This window comes from Macrosteles quadrilineatus, unplaced genomic scaffold (genome assembly GCF_028750875.1).
Source record: "Macrosteles quadrilineatus isolate MER2022 unplaced genomic scaffold, UCM_ALF_1.0 Scaffold_2__2_contigs__length_208266976, whole genome shotgun sequence".
In the NCBI taxonomy this organism is placed as follows: Eukaryota; Metazoa; Arthropoda; class Insecta; order Hemiptera; family Cicadellidae; genus Macrosteles; species Macrosteles quadrilineatus.
The window spans coordinates 70,761,117-70,784,231 of NW_026542595.1; the positions used below are offsets into that span (position 1 = coordinate 70,761,117).

General features: G+C 35.8%; 1 protein-coding gene across 1 annotated transcript in view; it reads left to right on the forward strand.

Annotated features, from left to right (window-relative positions):
• Nucleotides 1-19,615, forward strand: part of LOC128987381 (DNA replication licensing factor Mcm6) — a 35,572-nt gene extending 15,957 nt beyond the window's left edge. Inside the window, exons 3-15 of the mRNA XM_054408202.1 lie at nucleotides 3,161-3,425; nucleotides 4,112-4,260; nucleotides 6,962-7,217; nucleotides 9,778-9,955; nucleotides 10,258-10,382; nucleotides 11,558-11,791; nucleotides 13,581-13,748; nucleotides 14,258-14,395; nucleotides 14,936-15,088; nucleotides 16,601-16,721; nucleotides 17,242-17,373; nucleotides 18,308-18,444; nucleotides 19,418-19,615. Coding sequence (XP_054264177.1) covers nucleotides 3,161-3,425; nucleotides 4,112-4,260; nucleotides 6,962-7,217; nucleotides 9,778-9,955; nucleotides 10,258-10,382; nucleotides 11,558-11,791; nucleotides 13,581-13,748; nucleotides 14,258-14,395; nucleotides 14,936-15,088; nucleotides 16,601-16,721; nucleotides 17,242-17,373; nucleotides 18,308-18,444; nucleotides 19,418-19,522 — 2,161 coding nt within the window. The 3' untranslated portion in view covers nucleotides 19,523-19,615. The remainder of the gene's footprint in view (nucleotides 1-3,160; nucleotides 3,426-4,111; nucleotides 4,261-6,961; nucleotides 7,218-9,777; nucleotides 9,956-10,257; nucleotides 10,383-11,557; nucleotides 11,792-13,580; nucleotides 13,749-14,257; nucleotides 14,396-14,935; nucleotides 15,089-16,600; nucleotides 16,722-17,241; nucleotides 17,374-18,307; nucleotides 18,445-19,417) is intronic.
• The last annotated feature ends 3,500 nt before the right edge of the window (nucleotides 19,616-23,115 follow it).

Sequence of the window (23,115 nt, forward strand, 5' to 3'; positions counted from 1 at the left end):
ATGATTTGCAATTTCGACTAGGCTATATCTTGAGCAAATAAAACCACCTACATGGCTTGCACCACTTTAAGCTGAACCAATCTTTCCTATACATATTTCATTTGCAGATGTGGAATGTTTATTAATATTCTCTACCCAGTTACTATAACATATCAATACTATTATGCCTGCTTCGGAAAGTCCTAGAGGAAGATGATTTGCAATTTTGGCTAGGCTATATCTTGAGCAAACAAAACCCCCTACATGACTTACACCACTTTTAGCTGAACCAATCTTTCATATAATATTTTCCAAAGGTACTATACGCGTTAACGACCAATTTTCCACTTTTGAGAGATTTTTTAGTGCTGGTAGCTGAGGAATAGCTTTCATATTGTTCCAAAAGGCTTGAGACGTTACTGTATTTCTTTTTATAATGTAGAAGTACACCGATTGCAGGAAACGATGATGTCTGATATTTCAATGTATCTAGAAAAGACAATTAGTTTTTCATTAGGCCTAATGTAATGGCCAACTCTTTCTTTCTTAAGGAATATCTAAAAATCTTTATTTTCATACCCATTGATTACGTAACCTGAACAGGTGACTCAAGCAGTTTTAAAATAATGATTGTTCTGTGGAACTTTTGATTGTTTCAAACAGTTTTGCTTATCAACAAACCTCAAGTAATTAATATATAAAAAGTTATACAGTCACTAAAAATCATGAAATAATATATTTTTGTAAAAAAATACAACCGACTTCAAACGCTCTAAAAAGAATGAAATAATTTCAATAAAGTAAACTTTTGTATTAGGCAAGCTCACGTATTTCAAGTCGGCGCGGCTCAAACTGCAAATATGATTGAAATTAAATATTGTGTACGTGTTTTGAAAATCAATAAATTGTAGCTGGATAACATAAATAAAAAACATACTGAACTGTTTTATATATATATTAAGGAAATGTTTTCTTGCATTTTATGTTTACTTCAGAATTAATGCATTATGAAAATAACACATACAAATGTTCTATATTAATAGGAAAATAATTTAGTTTGATAATATGATAGGGAAAAGAAGCTAGTTTAGTATTAAAACGTTACTTTTCCAAGTTAGAAACATTTAAATGCGGTTATAATCTTTTTAAAGATACTCGTTAATACCACTATATTGCCGATCTCTGATTACGGTAATAAAATAACACTTAACGCATAAGACATGTAGATTAACACCTTTAGTTATAGATAGTCACCTGCAATATGAACACCCTCTTTCAATTTTGTATCAAAAATCATCATAGAGCCGCGCCGACTTAAAATACGTGAGCTCGACTAATACAAAAGTTTACTTTATTGAAATTATTTCATTCTTTTTAGAGCGTTTGAAGTCGGTTGTATTTTTTTACAAAAATATATTATTATATTTATTGTGTCTTATGAAATAGTTTCTTCCCTTACAAAACACTGGATTACCCTGTTAATATTTTGATTTTGTATACCGGTATCCAAATAATCACTTCATAAATAAATAAGCTAATCCAAATAACCCATGGTAGGCCTACTGTGTATTTTTATTCAGTAACATGTAGTTTAAAATGGCTTCAGTTTGATCTAATAGAAGTGATTCTTGATGCAATTTGACTTAGACCTACAAAGGGATTTTGAGTTAAATCTAATAATAAATTAAAATGTTTGTTGAGTGAAAGGGATAACAGTGTGAAGGAAGGCCCACTTTATTGCTTTTGGGACCTGTTTAAAACTTAGTAAAAAAGAAATTAAAATCCTTTTAAATGAAAACCCTTTATTTTAATATCTGTAAATATCATCATGAAATATCTGTAATGTCCTAATTTAAATAACTTATTAAAAACTCTTAATAACAACGTAACTTTAAAAGCAATCAACATCTATAGCCTATATTTAATAAATTACGCAACATGGAAACTTTGTTCCCGATAAGGTTTTTTTTTTATTTTTAGACTTAACAGGAAGAAATGTAAAATACCTTTGATTAGATTTGTTTGTTTAGCCTACTTTTCTAATTTAAAATTTAGAATGCCCAGATATTTCATTTGCATTTCCACTAAAACCAATTCTTCCTTCATTTAAAATATAAATTGCAGATGGGTGTGTATTTTAATGAACATATGAAAACATAAAGAACTGATGAGAAGAATTTGGTTTAGAGAAGAGAATCCATTAAACCTATCCAGTTTCCTTTTAAAAAAAACAATAAGGAATGTCACAGGCCAAGAGGGCGTGATGGATGCAAAAGCAAATTTTAAAGAGGAAATGAGAAACTCATTTACCAAATAACAAAAATATATATTGACTAGGCCTATACACTTTAGTGAGTCTAGGATGACCATCCTCTCAGCAAATTGATACTCAGCGAATTGGTGAGTCTCGGTGGCTCAGTTGGTAGCGTCACGGACTTCGGGCCCAAGGCAGCGAAGTCATGGTTTCAGATCCTGATCACCGCCGCAAACATTTTATCAGTATAGTTCACCTTCGTACTGTACCGGCTCACCCCTTGTTTTGTTGGATACGTTCCATGCACAGATCTATCTAGTCTATGTGGACGGGCAAATGTAAAGTTAAAAGAGGTTGCTAACCTCTTTAAAAAAACCAACTGGGAAAACTAAGAACTAAACTTGGAATTTTGATGACTAGGAAAAGAGCTGGTAATTGTACGTATATTTTGCATGGGAACAGAAATAAAAGGTTACAATAATGCCCAATTCAATCGGCCACAAATCGCTGATTGTTATATTTTCAAGTTGTCTTGTCACGCAATTCACTAGGTAAATGACCCTGATATATTCGTGCTCACGATACATGATAATATCGTTAACGTTATAACGGGAATTTCTTGATACTATGTTTAAAAGAGAATTTTGGTTGAACGAGGCAATGACACACTGCTATCCAGTACTGTATCTGCAAATAATCTGTATCTGTGTTGTTTTAATATGGTTTTTTTTAATCTGTCAGTTAACATCTGCAAAAGGGGTATTCTGAGTCCAACAAATATTTCAAAATTATCACAGAATTAGCTTAGACAATTTAAAGTGATGATAATGTATTAAACAATTGAAGAAAATATAAGAATTGACTAGAGCATTCATATACATTTAATTCAGTTTAAACCTTGCACATTAACGATGTTGCTTTTCACAGAATATACCCCTACCTGTGCCAAGCCGTGTGCAACTTTGCCAAGGACAGAGGTGAGGCAAAACCTGACAGGGAGTATTACGTCAGCTTTGTTGATGTTCCAACTCGACACAAGGTCCGAGAGCTAACCACTACAAAGATTGGAACCCTCGTACGCATCTCTGGACAAGTAGTGCGTACCCATCCCGTTCACCCTGAGCTGGTACTGGGGACCTTTTTGTGTCTTGACTGCCAGACTGTCGTCAAAGATGTTGAACAGCAGTTTAAGGTAGGCTTTGTAAAGCTATTATTGTATTAAAAAAATAAATCTATTGGTTACAAACTAAAACCAGTGTGTTAGTCACAGTAGCTCCAGTACTTGAACGACTAACACATGTAGTTTAGCAATACATTTATTGGTACTTTGGTATTATTCCGACCACACCTAATAATTATAACCTAACCCAAGGGTGTGCTATGTTTTAGGTTATTTTAGGTTAGGTTAGGAAGACTTTGTTATATAAACTAATTAAAATCTTACAAAGTTACACACCTCATCTCACACCATTCTACACTCATCCTTCACTCATATTTTTATTAAGTAAAATACTAGCTGGCGTTCCCATCTTAATTGGTAATGGTAATATGTTGGCGTAGGAAAATGAACGCAATCATGGGAGATGATCTTGCGTTTTTTTGCCGCTATTTGTAAGTTATTTACTATATTTCAGCGATCACGGAAGAAAACCAAAATCATGGACTTGCCAAAATTGCAGGACAGATCATGATATTACTGTGATTAAGGGAACAAAATATGGCCATTTGCGGTTTAAAAATATACTACTTTAATTTTTTTATGCAGTTCAACTGCATTTCCAGCTAGGCCTAAGGTAATCCGAACAGAGTCTGGTCCCTATTAGTCATGTATTTTGAAGAAGCTCAACTCATAATAAATGCTTTCTGTCTATGTTTTAGTACACTCAACCAACAATCTGCCGCAACCCTGTGTGCCAGAACAGGCGAAGATTCATGCTTGAGGTTGACAAATCAGTGTTTGTGGATTTCCAGAAAGTTCGTATTCAAGAGACTCAGGCTGAACTGCCTAGGGGATGCATTCCTAGGAGGTAAGTTAATTCAGTTGACATTTAACAATTCATAGTTTTGTATCAACTGATTACTAGTTGCTCTGCCCGTGCTTCACTACGGGGTGAGAATGCAAAAGAGAACAATACCTTTTAAGATACTATAATCTACTATAAGAAACAGTTACAACACACTTACCAGGAAACATAAATGCAAAGGCTTAATCGTGCTTATTGATTACCGGTATTTAAATGAAGATCTCTTAATGTATTACAGTACTATCATTTTATATAGTGTATAGCATTTAAAATATATTCAAAAGTATAATTCATTGACCACATGGCACCATGAAACAATTCTCCTTGTAAACAAATTAAATCAAATAGCAGAACAGCATTTCTGACAACAGCTGGAGTTTCATAACAATGTTTGTTTCCCATGTTAATCTTATGGAGAAATACGAAACTTTAAAGGGCCCCAGGGCCTCACTCTCTAATTATTTTCCTAAAAAGAAAGTTTCCTGCACAACTTCATGTTACGCTCTTTCCAATGACACCAAAAACATGTCAATCGGTTCGGCAGTTTCGGAGGAGTAATTGTCACAAAAAACCTGCTTGCGTATTAAATAAGTACGAGAGCACGCCCCGTGGTCGAAAAATCGACCAAAAGTATGTTTTGTGCAAGCTTTTCTCTATTTTCACCCCACACTGTAAATAAAACATGTGATTGGAATGTCTTCCATTTGTTTTGATTTTCTGTTTATATTTTGTTGTTATTTCGTCATCACCATAGCAACCCATAAGACCCGTGTTAATTTTTTAAAATTTCAAATTCATTTTTTGTGTTTATTTTTGAGCCTATGTTAATTTATAAAGGGATTCTGCACACCTCGGGGAAAACAGCTTTCTAACGGTATGCGTAGATTTTACCTACGATGCACACGAGCTGAGAAAAAAGGTTTTAAAGAAACATGCTTGCCTATTAATATATAGATAGATAGATAGATTATTTTTTGTCAGTCATTATTGCCATTGACTTTGTTTAGTGTTTGTTACTTTTTATAATTTTATTAAGAAGGCCTACATTGAGTATTACTTGCATGTAAATTAGTCATAGTCCTGATAATTTCTAATTAGTTAGATAGATAGATAGGCCTAGTGCTTATTGATGAGTATTTAAAATAGTATTTTGTATTATTTTATACAGGGTGTCCCCAAACTCTCTACCAATATTTTAGAGCATTGTTCCTGGGTATGAATCATATATAAATATAATATTTAAATTGTCAGGAAGTCCTCAGTTACTCACACAGCCGCCGTTTTGTTTTTTTCACTTATTCATTTTTTTTCTAAAAAGTGGTAAAACATACAAAATTGAAACTGCACAAACATTTATGACAATTAGACAAAGCTACAAAAAATTATGACCATTTTCCTAATTCATAAAACAAAATGGCGGCCATTGATATTTTTGTTTCTTAACCCTCCGAGCGTCATTCGTCGAAAAATCGACGCACGACACACTTTGTATAGTGTCACGCGTCGATTTTTCGACGCACGAACATCGTTTACGGCGAAGGCTCTATGACTGACTGAATCGGATTGAACTGGATCGAGTTAGGTACCGTTCTTTTCGTTATATTCTAAGCTTTCTCCAGAGGTCTGTCTCTAAGCGCTTTATGTTCTCCGAGCCGATCGTAATTGTAGCAGACAGCTGACGTGCGTATTTGTAAACAGCTAGGTTACCCTCGGACCGATGACTGATGTGTTTTATTACGTTTATCATTGTTTTAGTGTTAAAAATCAAAAGTAGTGATATACGTGGTGCATTATAAGAAGATTTAAGTGATTTTGAAGGGCTGGTTGATGATCCTGAAGAAGTAGGTAGTGATATTGATGTAAATTATCAGCCAGATTCCTAGCTATGGTTAGGCTATGCATTCTTAGCTAAACCCTATGTACTGAAATCTGTTTTTTGCCCATAACTTATTTATTTGCAAATCTACTTCCTTATATTATTTATATATTTGTAATCCTCATAAAATTTAGAACAAAGTGGCTATTTTCAAATATTTATAGGCCTATAATTTATACAATTTCATTGAGCGCAAACTTATTTTTTTTTTTGAAAATTTTCCAAAATATTTTTTTTTTACCTAAAAATTTTTTTTGAAACAAATATTCCTTATGTTTTATGTATAATATTGAAGCCCATTATTTTCCAAACAAAATGGTATATAGAACAGTAGAATTAACATTGTTTTAAGCTTCTCAGATCCGTTTTAATAAAACCTTGCAAATGCGCCAAAAATAGGCGGACATTAAGGCCTAAACTATGGACACTCGGAGGGTTAAATAACTGTTGATTTTACAATAACTTTTTTAATGCAATTTGATTAAAAATAGATTAACTCGTTATTTTTTAAGATTAGACGAATATTAACTGAGATATGGCAGCTTTAGTTACTTGTGACCACATGCCTCGTCATCCTCTGTCACTAACCTCCAGCGGTCACATATCACTATAACTGTGTGTAAGCATTGTACTATTAAGCTTTTTTAATAGTACTTTATAAGGCCATTAAATCATGTTCCATTGTGAATGTTTAGTAAGTACTTACCTGATTTTCTGGAAATGCTTCTAATCTCCAAAAGCTTATTTAAAGTAAACCTTAGACCAAAGCAAATGTTACTGAATGTGCCAGATTAGTAGATTTACTGTAACAATAATAACAAATTCCAGCGTTGAGGTGATTCTCCGAGCAGAGACGGTGGAGACAGTCCAGGCGGGGGATCGCTATGACTTTACCGGGACATTGGTGGTGGTACCAGATGTCGGTGCTCTGGCCATGCCCGGGGCTCGGGCTGAGAGTGGCTCCCACCACAAACCTGGCGAGACAAATGTGGAGGGTGTGAGGGGCCTGAAGGCTCTTGGTGTCCGAGACCTCAACTACCGCATGGCCTTCCTAGCATGCAGCGTCACGCCTACCAACCCTAGGGTGAGGCAACTGTAAATATTCAAATACTGTAGTTATAACAGCGGAGTAGCTGAGTGAATAGTTTTCTTGCCCAGTAATCCAAAGTATTCCCATTCATTCCTGACTAAAGTCAATTGATTTGATTTTACTACTTTACACACTCATACGCTCATACACATCAATCGACCATGCCATCATCACAAGGCATGAAGCTATCTAGCTATGTGTACGTTCTGATAGATGTTTAACCCTTTATTGCCACAGATCGGCCTTATGATATGTTGTGAAGAGCCCCGGGCCAATCTCATTGGCCTAAACAATGTACTCTAAGTCCGCCACGGGCCGACCACATTGGCCCTGCAATGTTGAGCAAAAACCGCCACGGGCTGATCAGATCGGCTCGGCGTATTTTTGTTGTTGTGCTGTTATTTTTACTAATACAGGGTGTCTACCAACCGGGAAATCCGGGAAAACCGGGAATTGTACTTAATTTTTTACTGGCCATGAAATGTACGGGAATTGTCCTTAAATGCCAGACTATGTCCTTAAATTTTTAATGGGTCATAATTTTATTGATCGCTAGTTGGTTAGGAGCACATAAAAGGTTTATCAGATGTTTGTTTACATTTTCATAATTTATTACTAGAGTAATTATGCAATAAAAATCCCATTAACAATCTCAAACCCATTAATATTTTATCACGACAATCAAGTGTCAAGTCAAGTACTTCCAAGAACTGTTGACTCAGTTAGCTAGCTCATAAAAGTTGTATCACTTTTATTCCTTTACAACTTCTGTTTTTATTACTAGGGCTTATTATGAGATTATATTATGAGGAATTATTATGAGATCCCAAACCTATTTTATCGTGAAAATAATAGCTTTATAATGGCTGATTTTGCCGCTGCCATTGCCTAGTGCCATAAAACTGTTTATGGTTTCATATTAAACATGTAAATAATCTACAGTCTTATTTTGTAAGTTAACCCCTTTTTTATGGATGTTTTATCTTTCAATTGACAAAACTACAAGCATTGTTATTTGCATGAATGTTTTATCACTATGTAGGCCTTCTTGGTTTCAAATTATGTCATTGCATTTTCTGTATCTTTGTCTTATATTGTTGGCTATTCAGGTTTAAATGTTTTTTGTTTCCCATATATTTATTTGTTGAGTTGTATGCTTTAAGCAATCTAAATCTTAAGAACTAGAATGATGATAGTGACTTTGCTGCTATTATAACCTCATTGTTTGTTACTCAGTTTATTTAGGCCCTCCTAAATAATTAGGCCTAGGCCTGGGTATTTTGATTCTTGAAAGTGCTGTAAAATATATTAAGAAAATGTAATTGAGCCTAGATAAACAACTAATGATTGCTATGTGTCGATATTAACTTTGCAAATGAAAATACAATAATCTTACTCTGTGCTTATTGCTTATTGGTAGCCGCTTACCATACCTTGATTTTGTACTAAGAACTGAGCAACAATATGCATTAAAGAGATTGCGTTTCTCTGTTACACTATAAAAGTTTTACCTAAAGTATAGGTAGGCCTATGCTTGTTTACTGTCAATAAATTTCTATTTTGAAATTTTTAACTCTTAGGCTATCTATTATTATTTACTCTTCTATCTGGTACAACTACAGTTAATAACAAGATTAATACAGTTTGACCAATCAGGAAAATTATTCGGTAGGCCTAATGACACCGACAAAGGTTACGCCAAAGTGCCCTTAAATGTACGGGAATTGTCCATGAATTTTTTATCCAGAATGTAGTAGACACCCTGTATACTCGTAAACTTCATATTACTATAAAGTAATATGAACATGCCTATATCTAGTAATACACCACAAATGCTTAACGGACACGGAAATCGGGACGTAGGCAGGGGAGGGATTGTGTTCGAAGGCCCCGGCTTTTAGGGCAAAGGAACAATCAGATTCCGACAGTAGTGAATGGGAGGAGGTAGAAGATGGTAATGATCCTGGATTTCCTGCCATATTAAAATTGTCTGAATTGTCTGCGCCAAAACACTGGCCGCCCCGGAACTCACGTCCTTTGTCATATTTTTATTTGTTTTTTACAAATGTCATTTTCAGATTTATATCTGGCCCCCTTGTAACAATAAAACTGATAACAGTACAAATAAATGTCATAAATTGCCATTGTTTATCTTAGAATATTATGTAAGTAATAATATTTTGCCCTATTAGGAGACTATTGGATTTGAACCAAACAGTTTATTCCTAACTAAATACCAAGTTATTTAGATCAATCCTCTACACTTGTGGGGTTGTTAAGAACCGTCATAAACACATAAGGGTCACAAAAAAATGTTATAAGTTTTGCCTAGTGATAATAATGAATTGTTTACTATATTGTTGTCAGCAGATGGAGTCATGTTAATACAAATTGTGTCTGTTTCACCTAATTTTAAAATCATACTTCTTCCTGATTATGAAGTTTTAATTTCTCTTTTAGACCAAATGTAAAATGTTTGTTTTTCATCACATCTGCTTACCTTCTCTTGGTTTTACAACAAAGGTTTCAGTCAAAAACATGTCTATTTGTCCAGTTCGGAGGTATTGGAGGAGATTTCCTCACAGATGAGATCACGCCCGAGCTGATGCGCAAGAACATGACTGAGGCCGAGTGGGCCAAGATCTACGACATGAACCGAGACAAGAAACTGTTTCATAACCTGGTAAACAGTCTGTTCCCCTCCATCCACGGCAACGACCAGATCAAGAAAGGTTAGACACAGCTGATGGTTGAAATAAACCAAACTACTGTAGACTCTTCCCTTTCAATGCATAGGTGGTCCTCTTAACCATCCAAAGTTTGAACAAAACAGATCAAAATGAGAGAAAGGCCTATGTTTCTAACTTTAAGTCATCCCCTATTACTAAAAATAAGGTAAAGTTATGATAACTTGTTAACATATAAAGATCAGAATATATAAGACAACTGGAATGTCAGTAACTTTAAAACATGAACACAAAATAATACTCCTCACTTCAATATATTTCATTAAGTGTGCTTATCTACATTTCAGGAATCATTCTGATGTTGTTTGGTGGAGTTCCCAAGACGACCATGGAAGGCACGACTCTCCGAGGGGACCTCAACTGCTGCATCGTGGGCGACCCTAGCACTGCCAAGTCTCAGTTCTTGAAACAGGTTAGTCACAATACTGTGATTGTTATACATCGCTATCTATTGTGTTTTTGAGAATTTCTTTTGTAAAATGATGTTTGGGTGTACACTTCCCCCTTGATCTGGGGTAAGTGTACACCCCTCCCCCCTTATTGTAGCTTTCCACTGCATATTACTTGATGTTGGGGTAAGTGGAGTATAGAGGGGAAAATAAGCTTTCTTTCGTATTTTTTTCTAAAGAAAATAAAAATCTTATAATTCCCCTATTTCATTGAATTAACAATTACTAAGTCCCAAAGAGCAGAAAATGAGCTTTATTTTGGTTTTTAGTAAATAAAATATCTTAATTTATAGTACTTAAGACTTAAACTCGTAAACTTAGTAGTCAAGAGTTTTTTCGTAAACCTCCGCTCGGTGAAGTTAGTTAAAACCTTAATATTTTAAATTGTAATTGACTTAGGCCCTGAATGTTCCTATATTAAACCTTAAAAGAACTAAATTTACTAAGTAAATTGATCTAATTTTTCAGTTATTGAGGGGGGCGTACACTTAACCCTAACGTGTTTTCACACAGGGTAAGTGTATGCCCCCCCCCCCCCTAACTCCCCAAAATTGACTTTTAGGGCTATAACAATGTTATTTTTTAATTCTCTTAAAAAAATATTAGTAAGATCACTACATTTCTGTTAATTATCCTTGTATTTAAATTTTAGTAATTTTTTTAATTTTCCGAGCGGCACTTGTGTTTTGAGTAGAAACGTAAGAGGTTCTTAAACACGTCTAAACTCATAGAAATCATAGCAAGAGAATTTTTTAGTGATTATTTATAATTTAAAAGTGCATAGTTTGAAATACCTTTGGCCAAGTTTTCATATTTTTTGGTTCATAAACAAATTTATTATTACTGTAGCTGGAAGTGCACTTGCCCCGGGCGTACACTTACCCCACTTGACCTTACTTAGATAGATAGATATTGCAGCTTAAGATAGACATCATCTCATTTCATTCAAATAAACCTTCTGGTCTTCCTCCTGAAGGATCTCCCTTGAAGGGCCAAATATCAATTTAATTAACACTTTGTTATCATTTTTATCTGGTGAAAAATTGAAAATGATTTTAAATAAAGTGAAACAAGAGTTTTTTTTTTTACCTGCCTTGACTATAGTTACACAAACAATAACATAGTTAACTGTATACAGGTAGCAGAGATGAGTCCACGAGCTGTGTACACATCTGGCAAGGCGTCATCTGCAGCAGGTCTCACTGCTGCGGTGGTCAAGGATGAAGAGTCATTTGACTTTGTGATCGAAGCTGGAGCTCTCATGTTGGCTGACAACGGAGTGTGTTGTATTGATGAGTTTGACAAGATGGATCCTCGCGACCAGGTAGCCATCCACGAGGCCATGGAACAGCAGACGATATCCATTGCCAAGGTACAGTCTACTACTTTCATGATAGCAATATTTAATCTGAATATTTAATGATAAGCACCAGATTTGAAGATTTTTGTTATGATATACAATACAATATTCTTTATTGTTAATTCGTCAAGAATTACAATAGTGTCAATACAATAGTGAATTGTACATATTAATTTTCATAAAATTCCTTTATTGAGTAGAAGGGTCTTGCTATTAGCCACTTCTTCAACTCCTGGTGTAGCTTGTTGCCAGTCAGGTCTCTCAGGTAGTCAGGTAGATGGTTCCTCAGCTTGCAGCCGGTGTAGGAAGGTTTTTTCTCCCAAAGAGTTGTTCGGTGAACTGGTAGTGCAAATTTGGAGCCATGACGGGTGTTGTAGTGGTGCAGGTCTTGGTTTCTTGGGGGGTTTATTTCATTCACATACTTTATGGTTTCAAGTATGTAGAGAGACACCACTGTGAGGATTCCTAGGTTTGCGAATGCTAGTCTGCAAGTCTGTGGTGGGACAAGGTTGGCGAGGGCTCTTATGGCTTTCTTTTGAAGGACAAGAATTCGATTCATATTTTTTGTTGAAGTTCCTCCCCACACTGTCAAGCCATATCTAAGATGCGACTCTACCAGTGCGAAGTAAGCTGTTTTGGCCACGGAGAGTCCGCCTATGTAGTTTATTCTTCTGACGACATGTATTCCAGTACTGATTTTTTTGCTTAAGTGGTTGATGTGCTCTTTCCATGTTAGTTTGTTATCAAGGATAACACCGAGAAATTTTCACCGTATATTAACACCGTATATAATATCAATCAGGCTTACTGAAATAGTTATGAATCCGTCCAGAAACAAGAAACACAACTAGATATGCATACTATACTAAAAAATTTCAATATTTCACTGTCAGAGACAGCATTTTGGAGAAGCAAAGAAATTTCAAATTGGAAAGAAATGCCAATTGGTCTTCTGGTAGCCCTGTCTTGCTTGTCTTCCTGGAAATTTTCCAAATTGATCCTGAAGACATAATTTTCTGACCTTTCCCAGTTGAAAATGCTGTCAGTGCCACTGAAATATTATCATTATGAGTACAGCGTTGAGTTCTTTTTTCTTATGCTAGAGTTGACTTTTCCGTTTAGGTAAGCCTGCTTTTTTGAACCTCAGAAATGTCAGTTCTTATATATGGCAATCTTACACTAGTTATAATTTTTAAATTAACCATTAGCGATCGGAATGAATATTTGCCCCTATTCCTCAGCGGTCACGCAGTCTGTGGTGCAGGCCAACGCTCGGGCGTCCAGTAGTATCCAGTCCAAACAATGTTTTTGTTTGTAATATTCTAAACCTTGGTATGATACCTGTATATAATGCTGCAACCTACAATCAGCAGGCTTGCAACATTATAACGTATACATTATGGTGGAAACAAAAACAAATACAATATTCGATATGTATATTTTTTATTAATTTTTTTTATTAAACATTTGCCAGTATAAAATTACAATTGTTTTATTACAATTTGAATCACCTATGCTAACATTGCAGCTTTTCAGTGAAAACAAATATTTGCTGCTGCGAGCGTGCTGCCTTGAAGGTGAACAGAAGTGGCCAGAGCTGGCCATCCAACCGTCGGAACCAAGTTAGTATGGGTAGGATTCAGACTGGTTGCCGACTGCATAGTGGCCACTCCTGCTGGCCTTCCGATCGCAAATGGTTAAATTGATAGTGAAATTTAAATCTTAGTTCACCCTGACAAAAATAACTACAATTCAAGTTCATTGTAAATTATGGTAAAATAAAATTTGATTGGTTGTGTAGGCTGGAGTGAGAGCTACATTAAATGCTCGTACGTCTATACTGGCCGCGGCCAACCCCATTGGCGGCCGCTACGATCGCTCCAAGTCTCTGCAGCAGAACATTCAGTTGTCCGCTCCAATCATGTCACGATTTGATCTCTTCTTTGTACTGATTGATGAATGCAATGAGGTTTGTGAAATATCTCTGACATTGTGTAACAGCGTATTCCCTATTTGGAAAATTAGCTAAAAATTACATTATGTAAATTTATTTAAACGCTGATAAACATAAACTTTATTTGGAGTTTTATAAATCTGCCTTAATAAATCAGTAAAGGATAGGTATTCCAAACCAAGGATATTGACATTGTAGTAGGAACCCTCCTACATAAAAACATTAGACAGAGTTGTCTAGAATCAGCAACTTACCAACATTTTTTATTTAATTTTGCTTAAGACAAAGCTAAGAACGAGAAGCTACCCCTACTTTATTTTACTTATTTGGCTACTGTAACCGAAGCATGTTTTTGGCCAAAATGTGTTTCTTCCTATTCTATCCTTGGCTATTTCAAGTGTGTTCTCTGTTGTAGTAATATCTTTCAACTCCTGACTCCACTCAGTTACTCAGCCTCATTTTATTTGATCATTTCTTTTACAACCAGCCCTGCATACCTGTTGTTATATTCATATTGATTGCAGGTCGTAGACTATGCCATTGCTCGAAGGATTGTTTCGTTGCACAACAATACCGAAGATGTTGTGGAGAGAGTGTATTCACAAGAAGAAGTTTTGCGGTACATTGCATTCGCTCGGCAATTCAAACCTATCATAAGTGAGGTATGATTATAAAATCAGTATGATATTATCTGAAGGAAACAAATATTCTAATAAAAAAAATTACTAGTAATAATTAATAGGTGATGAAATACTTTGCTAATTATAGTTTGCTATATGTATTCTTGATGGCCTCACATGGATTTAAGAATGGGATTACAGAAAAATAATAGATTTTTTTTAATGCTTATTTTATTGGATTTTTCTATTTTATATCACCACTTCCTTTCTGCAATTCTCTAAAACAGTTCTGTGTATGGTAATATTTCCCCAACTTGTGTATGGTTTTATTTGTGAGATCAAAAAAGAACTAACAATTACTTAAGACATCTGTGGTCCACCTCTTGTACACTAACGACATTTCCTTCCTTAGGTATTGTAATTTTTGTGTTTTTACACCATTTAGGAAGAAGGAAGTTAAGACTGCCTCTCTACGATACCAACATCTCAATGTCTACACTTGCAAGTTCATATTAGGTACTGAAGGTATTTTACATCTTGAATAATTTTTTGTCACATCTATATACCCTGTTACGCCTCTAGGAAGCCGCTAATCTGTTGGTAGAGGTGTACACTCAGCTGCGACAGAGAGACGCCACAGCCAGCAGCAAGTCCACGTGGCGCATCACTGTGAGACAGCTGGAGAGTCTCATACGACTGTCCGAGGCCATGGCCAAGATGGAGTGCTTAGATGAGGTCTGTTTGTGTTTGTTATTTAATAGTTGAGATGGGTCACTTTTCTACGTCGGTTGTCAGTTTTACCGGTTTTTAGCAAATAAAACTGATACTGAGAATTTATGAGAAATGTCAGTATGGAATTATCGGTTACCACACTATAATTTTGCTGAGATTTTGGGAGACGATAATGATATCTTTACAATCGCCGGGGACTTTCAAGATTTTGCCGCTATTGTGGTAGACAATGGTAGTGTCTTCATGATGCAGGGGATGTTCTAAATTTCTCTGTGATAGAGGGAGATGATCAGAATTCTGCCGTGATTATTATGACAATGCACATTACACCATATATGTGTTTCCTGGCACTAAAGCTAATGCTGATTTTCTACTGGCAACCATACATGACATGCAATAACAATAACACAATACATAGTTATAATGAGTGTCTAGGAATAACTAAATTTTATTTTTGCTCAAAGTGTTGGTTCATTAATTTTTCATCAGTTATTAGGAAATCAGTCTAACTCAATTTCTTCCTGTAATAATCCCTTTTACAACAAAAATTGTTGTAAGCTCTCATCATTTTCTCTATACTTGACTATGTCCCCAGGGGACAAAATATTGTGTGTTCAGTTCCTCTTCTGTTGTTATATGACCTACCTGCAAGGTAAGCTAGCTGCTATCCTCTTAACTCTACAATTCAATATAAAGAGGTTAACTTACCTTACGTCGTCAATCCTAGTCTATGGCAAATAGTTTCTAAACATCAAGGTTTCATTGTCGAGCCTCCTGCCCCTTTAAAATATTGGGACATCTTGTCGTCGTCATTACACAATAGTACATTTAACATATAAACACCAACACGGACACAAACTATTTACAAAAATGAATGTGCGGCCGGCCATAAGTACATAGACAAAAACTATATAGAAGTTAGGCCTACTAGCTGAACTGAGTAGGAAACACAATAAATATAAATAAACAGATAATCCATGACCTTGGGTGCTCAAGACATATTTGCAACTTTGCACCTGTATGCTGTGGGAAATCATCTTTTAATATTAAGGGGCCGATAAACCTAGGACCGGTAATACAGATGTCAGATATGAGGGATTCTACTGTATTTTTTGTGATTAGCTAGTCGTGTTTTGTAATACAACTAATGTTCTAAGTTTAAATTGCACCAAATTTGCTATTTCAATTTTTGTGAAATATTTCTGTTACATATGTACTCCCACCAATTTTTCTACATAGATCAGTGCAATCAAGAATGCTGATTAATTTTGTTTGTCATTATTACTAGAGATTTTCAAAACAAACGTTTGTTGCACTAAAGAAAAATCCAGTCTCGTTCTTGTTCCAAAAAATACAAAAAAAAATATATAAATCCCGTTCATCTGTACTTTCCTTTATACGCATTTGTCAACTGGAAACGGATTTCATTAGCTTTTGACCTCGGAATGCAATCAGGAGTTCTTAATTACTAACAGCCCAAGTACAGTGGTTCATGACAGGTTTTCTATATTGCAGGTGTTAGCAAGGCATGTTGCCGAGGCGTACAAACTCCTCAACTGTTCTATCATCCGAGTGGAGCAACCTGACGTCTACTTGGACGAACAAGAAGAAGAAGTAGAACAGGTGGAGGACCAAGGTCAGTTGATTGTTCACTTTTATACTACTTCCACGAAGGAAGTTAAAATAGTTTTGAATGAAAATAACTGTAAGAGGGACCCATTTAGCTGAGCAGTGCACGAAACCTGTTGCTAATTTTGTTACAATTGGAGGAATATAATTCCTCATGTATTTAGTAATTGAAGTAATTTAACCCTTTGTGTTCGAATGGCGAGTATAGGTCGCTTCGCTGGGTGCCATTTTCCCGACTGCTCGAATGGCAAACTATACTGGCCGAAAAAGGAAAAATTTGACCTCAAAGGGTTAACTCGTTGTAAGTTCATGGCCTAAGACACTAGTAGTCTTAGTCAGTAAAGCTATTCAAAACATTAAACCCATCCCTTCCTCATCCTTCATCCATATTTAGTTTAAAATGTGTCTAGCTATGTCCCTATTTTAAATTATTGTAATAAGATGTTTAAGGAAATTGGCAGAAAGGAACTTTAAAAACCCATTAACATGTTACTATAGAATGTAACCATGTTACTGTTTGCATACAGAGATGGCAGATGTAGACGAGCCGATGCCAGCTGAGCCGTCACAGCCTAAGAAGAAACTGAAGCTCTCGTTTGAAGAGTACAAGTCAATATCTAATATGCTTGTTGTCTTCTTGAGGAATGAAGAAGACAAAGGTATGCTTTTATGGGATCTATAAGTCTTTAAATGAAAAACTAACTTTTGCAAAAGTTTCTTACAGGATGCCTAAGTTGGTTATTGAATTCTCAGAAACATTTTAAAATTTCCTATTTACCAACAACATTTTACTGTCAAATTTAATGTTTTTAGGAGACACAAAAACACCATTACACCATTGCACTGCTTAATCGCTTAATCAACAATTGAACCAACACTACACATTTTCTATCTGGTATAAACTGGGTATCCAGCCGACTGGCAATAGTAAGAAAACTTTGATAATCCAGAAATAGAAATATAATTTCTCTAAAAGTTGCCTCAGCCTATGACAGAGCGTCCATTTATTCATAACTTTACATCTCATAATTTTATTTTATTTTTATAAAGTTTGCTGTTTGGTAAGATCATCAACTGAGCCAATACCGTACTCATTTCGATTAGCTAAAAGAGAATATAAGTCATGTAAAAGCATTGTGGTGTGAGTAGCCTCCGGATTGTGAATAATAACTATGATAGTGGTTTAAATACCTTATTATTGCAATCCTATTGTTGTCTTCACAACTAGTTTCAACCTGCTAGGAGGTCATCATCAGTACTTACTTATAAGTAATTCATCCTTGTACTCACCTGATGATGACCTCCTAGCAGGTTGAAACTAGTTGTGAAGACAACAATAGGATTGCAAGAATAAGGTATTTAAACCACTATCATAGTCATGTAAAAGAATCACTTTATGTTTTTGTCTCTTTGACTAGCAAACATTTTTTAAATGCTTTTTGCTGGCCTTAAATGACTATTGACTGTTTATTCTTCTCAACAATCTCAACCTTATCTTTCAACCACTAAATCTGACTTTCTCCTCTTTTACCTCCCTTTATGATTGTTCTGTCTCATTAGCCATTTAAGAAGTCTTATTATTTATGTTTTCAGCTGATTCAGATGGAGCTCGTCGCAGTGACGTTGTCAACTGGTATCTGGAGAAAATATCTGATCAGATTGACACAGAGGAAGAGCTTGTTGAGAAGAAAGCATTAATTGAGAAAATTCTTGATCGATTGATTTTCCATGTAAGTTTGTATTTCTGTGCCTCAACATATTTGCCCAGCTTATAACCTACTTAATAATAGGGACATGTCAATTCTTGATACCAAAGATACCTGGACATTGCTATCGGTATTGAAAACAAGATTTAGAAAAAGTACAGATTGCTGATAGAACACACAGAAGACACAGACATTTTCTGTCATTCCTTAGTGTTCATTACTCAAAATGCACTTTTTGTAAGGTAAACTGCTGATATCCGCTTATTCTACAAATCAAAATCTTGGTCCATCTATATAAATAAAATTAGAGTTTTGTCTGTACATTGCTCAGAATTATATATTTTTAGGTTATTTTTACGTCTTTAAACTGCTGATATCCGCTTATTCTACAAATCAAAATCTTGGTCTATCTATATAAATAAAATTAGAGTTTTGTCTGTACATTGCTCAGAATTATATATTTTTAGGTTATTAATATTCAATATTGTAATGGTCACAGGAAATTCATTATAAATTTTTACTGTACCGTCCAGTAATTTTTACTGAATTTAAATTTTTTGTCATTGTAAATCAATACTCCTGTTACAAACACTTGACTAAGTTGTTATAAGTTAAAGTATTTTCTTTTGAATATTGGATGTAAAAGGTCCTTAAATATATGATCTAAATTAAGGAGTTGGGTGTAAAAAAGTTTACAGTAAACTCAAGTTCAGATGTTCAGATATATGGGTGTCTCTAAACACAAAACATTTTTTTAAAGTTTGCATTGATCATTATCAGTGTTTTATATATATATATATGCTAAATATATATTTTTTTATCAAGTAACATTTTTAACCTCAGTCACTCAACAACTGTTAGTGTTTTATTATAGAGTAATTACAACTGCATTTAAAAGTTAAAATGCAGCTTAGGTGAGTCCCTATTTAAAATTTATTTATACTGTATAAGTTAAGTGTTCTTGGAACAACAATATTATCTACTGAAATGTTATTAGGACCAAGTGATCATTCCGCTGACCAGCAGATCAGGGAAAGGGGAGGAAGCAGAAGACGAAGATCCGCTATTAGTTGTTCACCCGAACTATGTTGTAGATGGGTAGCTTTTCCTATTATCTGTAAATTACTAACTGTAAGTTTGCTTTAAGAATCCATTACCGTATACTTTCCTGTAAATAAACATAATTTTACTAATACTTTGTTTATTTTCCTTGAGAACAGTAGTTATGTCAAGGTCTCAATAACTATGTTTACCTAACCCGCCATGTTAAACTTCCCTATCCCAAACGTGATGTATACAGCTTCCTTACTTCTCGAGTGATGTAAAGTTGAAAAAACTCACTCGGTGAGGTAATGAAACCCATTTAAATAACATTGAGTGCTTAACTTAAAAAACATAGCTCTATGGAGCCAACGACCAACGCTATAAATCAGCTGTGCGCTTGAATTTTATTGTTATGCTTTGAAGAATTTTTCTAACCTAGCTTTTGTTTGTAAATGAACGTTTCTATTAGAAGATGAGTGAAATGGATAGTGAAAAATATAGTTCGTAACCTCCTGTATATTGTCGGGTCAGGTAAAATCTTGTATGTTACACGTTACGCAAGTGCGTGATGTAAAAACGCTCTTACTACAGTTGTAAGGTAAATAGCTATTAAACGTTGTTTGCAAATATGGTGAAAGTCAACACATTTCCTACAAATATAAATCTTGTTTGGTATGAATTCCCAAAGAGGCTACTACTTAATTAAAAACAGTGTACATACACAGTATAGCATAGTATGTGATAGTGGACTAAAAAGGTTACATTTTAAAGGAAGTTAAGTGGCCTTAATTTGAACCTACTCTCCCATATTAGAACTAAAGTAACAGTCTTATGTTTTGTGGCCTTTGTTGATATCTATGTAACCCTAGATTAAAATCGTCTCAGGTAAACTTGCTGAACTCTATTCCTTATGAAATAATTCCTACTGTATGAACAAATCCGCGTGAGAGCATTAGTGACAATATTGTGCACTCGTATAGTAGTCGTTCCACCATGTCAATTTCAAATCTTATTCCCTTGATTTTTTGACATGTTAAAAAATAAAGAAAATTTACTTTTAACTACAATAGGATAAGTTTAATGTCCTCTAATATAAAATGGAAGCTCTTACTAAATTGCATTTGGCTGCGCTTTGGCGATTTAAAGGATGGCTAAATATTCATACATCAGTCAAAGGTGGTTAGTTCACATTTGTATGAAGCTCTCAAAGAATGAATTTTAGTCATCACAAATATATCGTAACTGTCAGGAAACACTTTGCTTATCCATTTCTAAAATTTGACTATCAATATGTAACGAGTTATTTTTCCTAGGGGGGTAAATATTTGCTATTTGGCCGCGCACCGATTGTTGAGGTAGGCAAGCGGCGGCGGCGAACCTGGCTAGCGCCCTTTGACCCGGCTTATCAGTGCCGATAAGCCTGGGATATCCTAGTTTCTCAGGATAGCCTAGGACAGACATTCGAGTCGTGGATCCCAGTCAGTGAGGATAGCGTGTGTCTAGTGAGACGTCCAGTGGTGTACGTAGAGAGGAGTGCTTTGGTGACATCGGTGTGATTATTGGTGCTCAAGGCGTGTTGGTGTCAAGTTGGGTAGTGAGTCAGTAACCCACTTGTGGTGAGTGGACGACTTGATATTATTAGTTTGATAATATTAATATCTGATTTATTTGCGAGAGTTAGAGTTGTAACCGTGCTGGTCAAAGCCTGACGGTAGTTAGGATTTATATTAGTCAGGAATAATATTGAAGTGTATTCCTGACGGTTCTGGGCGGGTGCTAGAGCGCAAATAATATAATTTAATTGCCTGTAGAAGATATTATTTTGCGTTGTACCTAGAGTTAGTTATATTACTAATAACTCTGAGGCCCGACAAACCTAGGCTGCACGATTTAGCGTGCGTAGTTGGAAGCACGAGGCCAGTAGGCTAGTAGCTAGTTTTATTAGCCTATTAACAGAAGCCCGGCTAAGCAATATAACGTTGATATAGTAGCAGTAGTGGTAGTAGCAGTAGGGTTGGTATTGATTAATCATTTAATTATTTTAATTTAACCTGAACAGCTTGCTTAGTAATCCAACACGTTATCTTGGTAGCTTGGATAGCGGAGTACCGGCTATCAGATAATATATTTATCTAGTGTTTGGAACGTAGTTAATATTTATTTATCTGCTACTAAGTAGCTCAATATTTAAATAGTGCAATTGCCATTTAATTTTGCTTGTTTGGCTTGGTATTTATCGAGACCAGCTACTAGTGGTGTAGTCACTCTACCTATAGTGTACTTGTATATTATTATGTGGTACGATTATTGAGTGAACTGTTTGATTCTTAGCTTGGGCATTAGAGTTGTGTATTGGATTATAGTGGCCTAGTAGACCCCGCCTGGTGATAACACGCGTTGTGGTTTTTATTGGCAAGTCGTCGTGTAACTCACCGTGTTTTAGGCACTCTGGGCTTAACTATTGGATAGTTAGGACGAAGCCCGAGTTGCGTAGTCAGCAACGACCCCCTAGGAGTGTGGAGAATCGGCGTAGGTCTGGTAGTGATTATTGCACGTTTGTTGTGGTGACTTGTTTTTGACTTGTTCACAGTGCCCGTGTATGAGCCAGTCCTATACCGGTTAGACCCGGCTTTTGGCCTAGTGGTTTCCCTGACCTTATCGCAGACCCTGGAACTTTACCCAGCCATTGTAGGCTGAGCTATCCCCGGCAAACGGTTGCGACGACTGCACTTTTAATATTTTTTTTCCAGTGCAGAAAATCTCGTCGCAAGATGGCGCCTGCGAACAGGGACTGAGGTTGGCAGTGGTGCTGAGTTGCTGACGTATTAACGGCGCCCGAACAAAATAATTTTATTTGTGCAGATTTGCTGCGTACTTGTGCAGATTGGCTGCGGACCTGAGCTGTTGAGCAGAGTTTTAGGCAGACCTGCTGTGATTTTATAGTCGGTTGGGTAGGCCTAACCTGTTTTCTGTTACAGCGTGGTGTGTTGTGAACCCTAATTTATTTAGTGGTTGTATACATAGATATTAGTTAGTAATTTTAACTTTGCTAATTAATTGATCCTTATCATTGAATATTATTTGAGTGAGAACCCTTATTGTGTATTTGTGGTTTGGCTTTCACACCCATAATTGGTTTGATTTATTATTTTGCTAATTAATTGGGCTTTATCATTGAATATTATTTGAGTGAGAACCCTTACTGTGTATTTGTGGTTTGACTTTCACACCTATAATTGGTTTGATTTATTATAACGGTGTTAAATATATTTTAATTGGTTTCGCCCTTATTTTTGCGGATTTGTCGTGGTGTTTTGAATTTTAAATATGGTTGTCACTACGAGTACGACGTCTGTGCTGGGCGGTACGCCTATTACGTCTGCTATTACTACGACTAGTTCTGGGGTTAGCTCCGAACTGTCGGTGATGACGACATCGTCATTGTGGCCGGCGTCTTCGCTCGTTTGGCCGACTATTTCATCGGTCGTGGCTACGACGGTGACAACTTCTTTGACCTATTCCGCGCCAGCGACTATGTCCTTGGGGTCGCAGCCCCGGGACGGTCGCGTGGGTTGGATCTATGACCTCTCGAAGGGGGAGCTCATGAGAACGATGGACCAGTATGGTTTGGTGACCACTGGTACTTCTGCG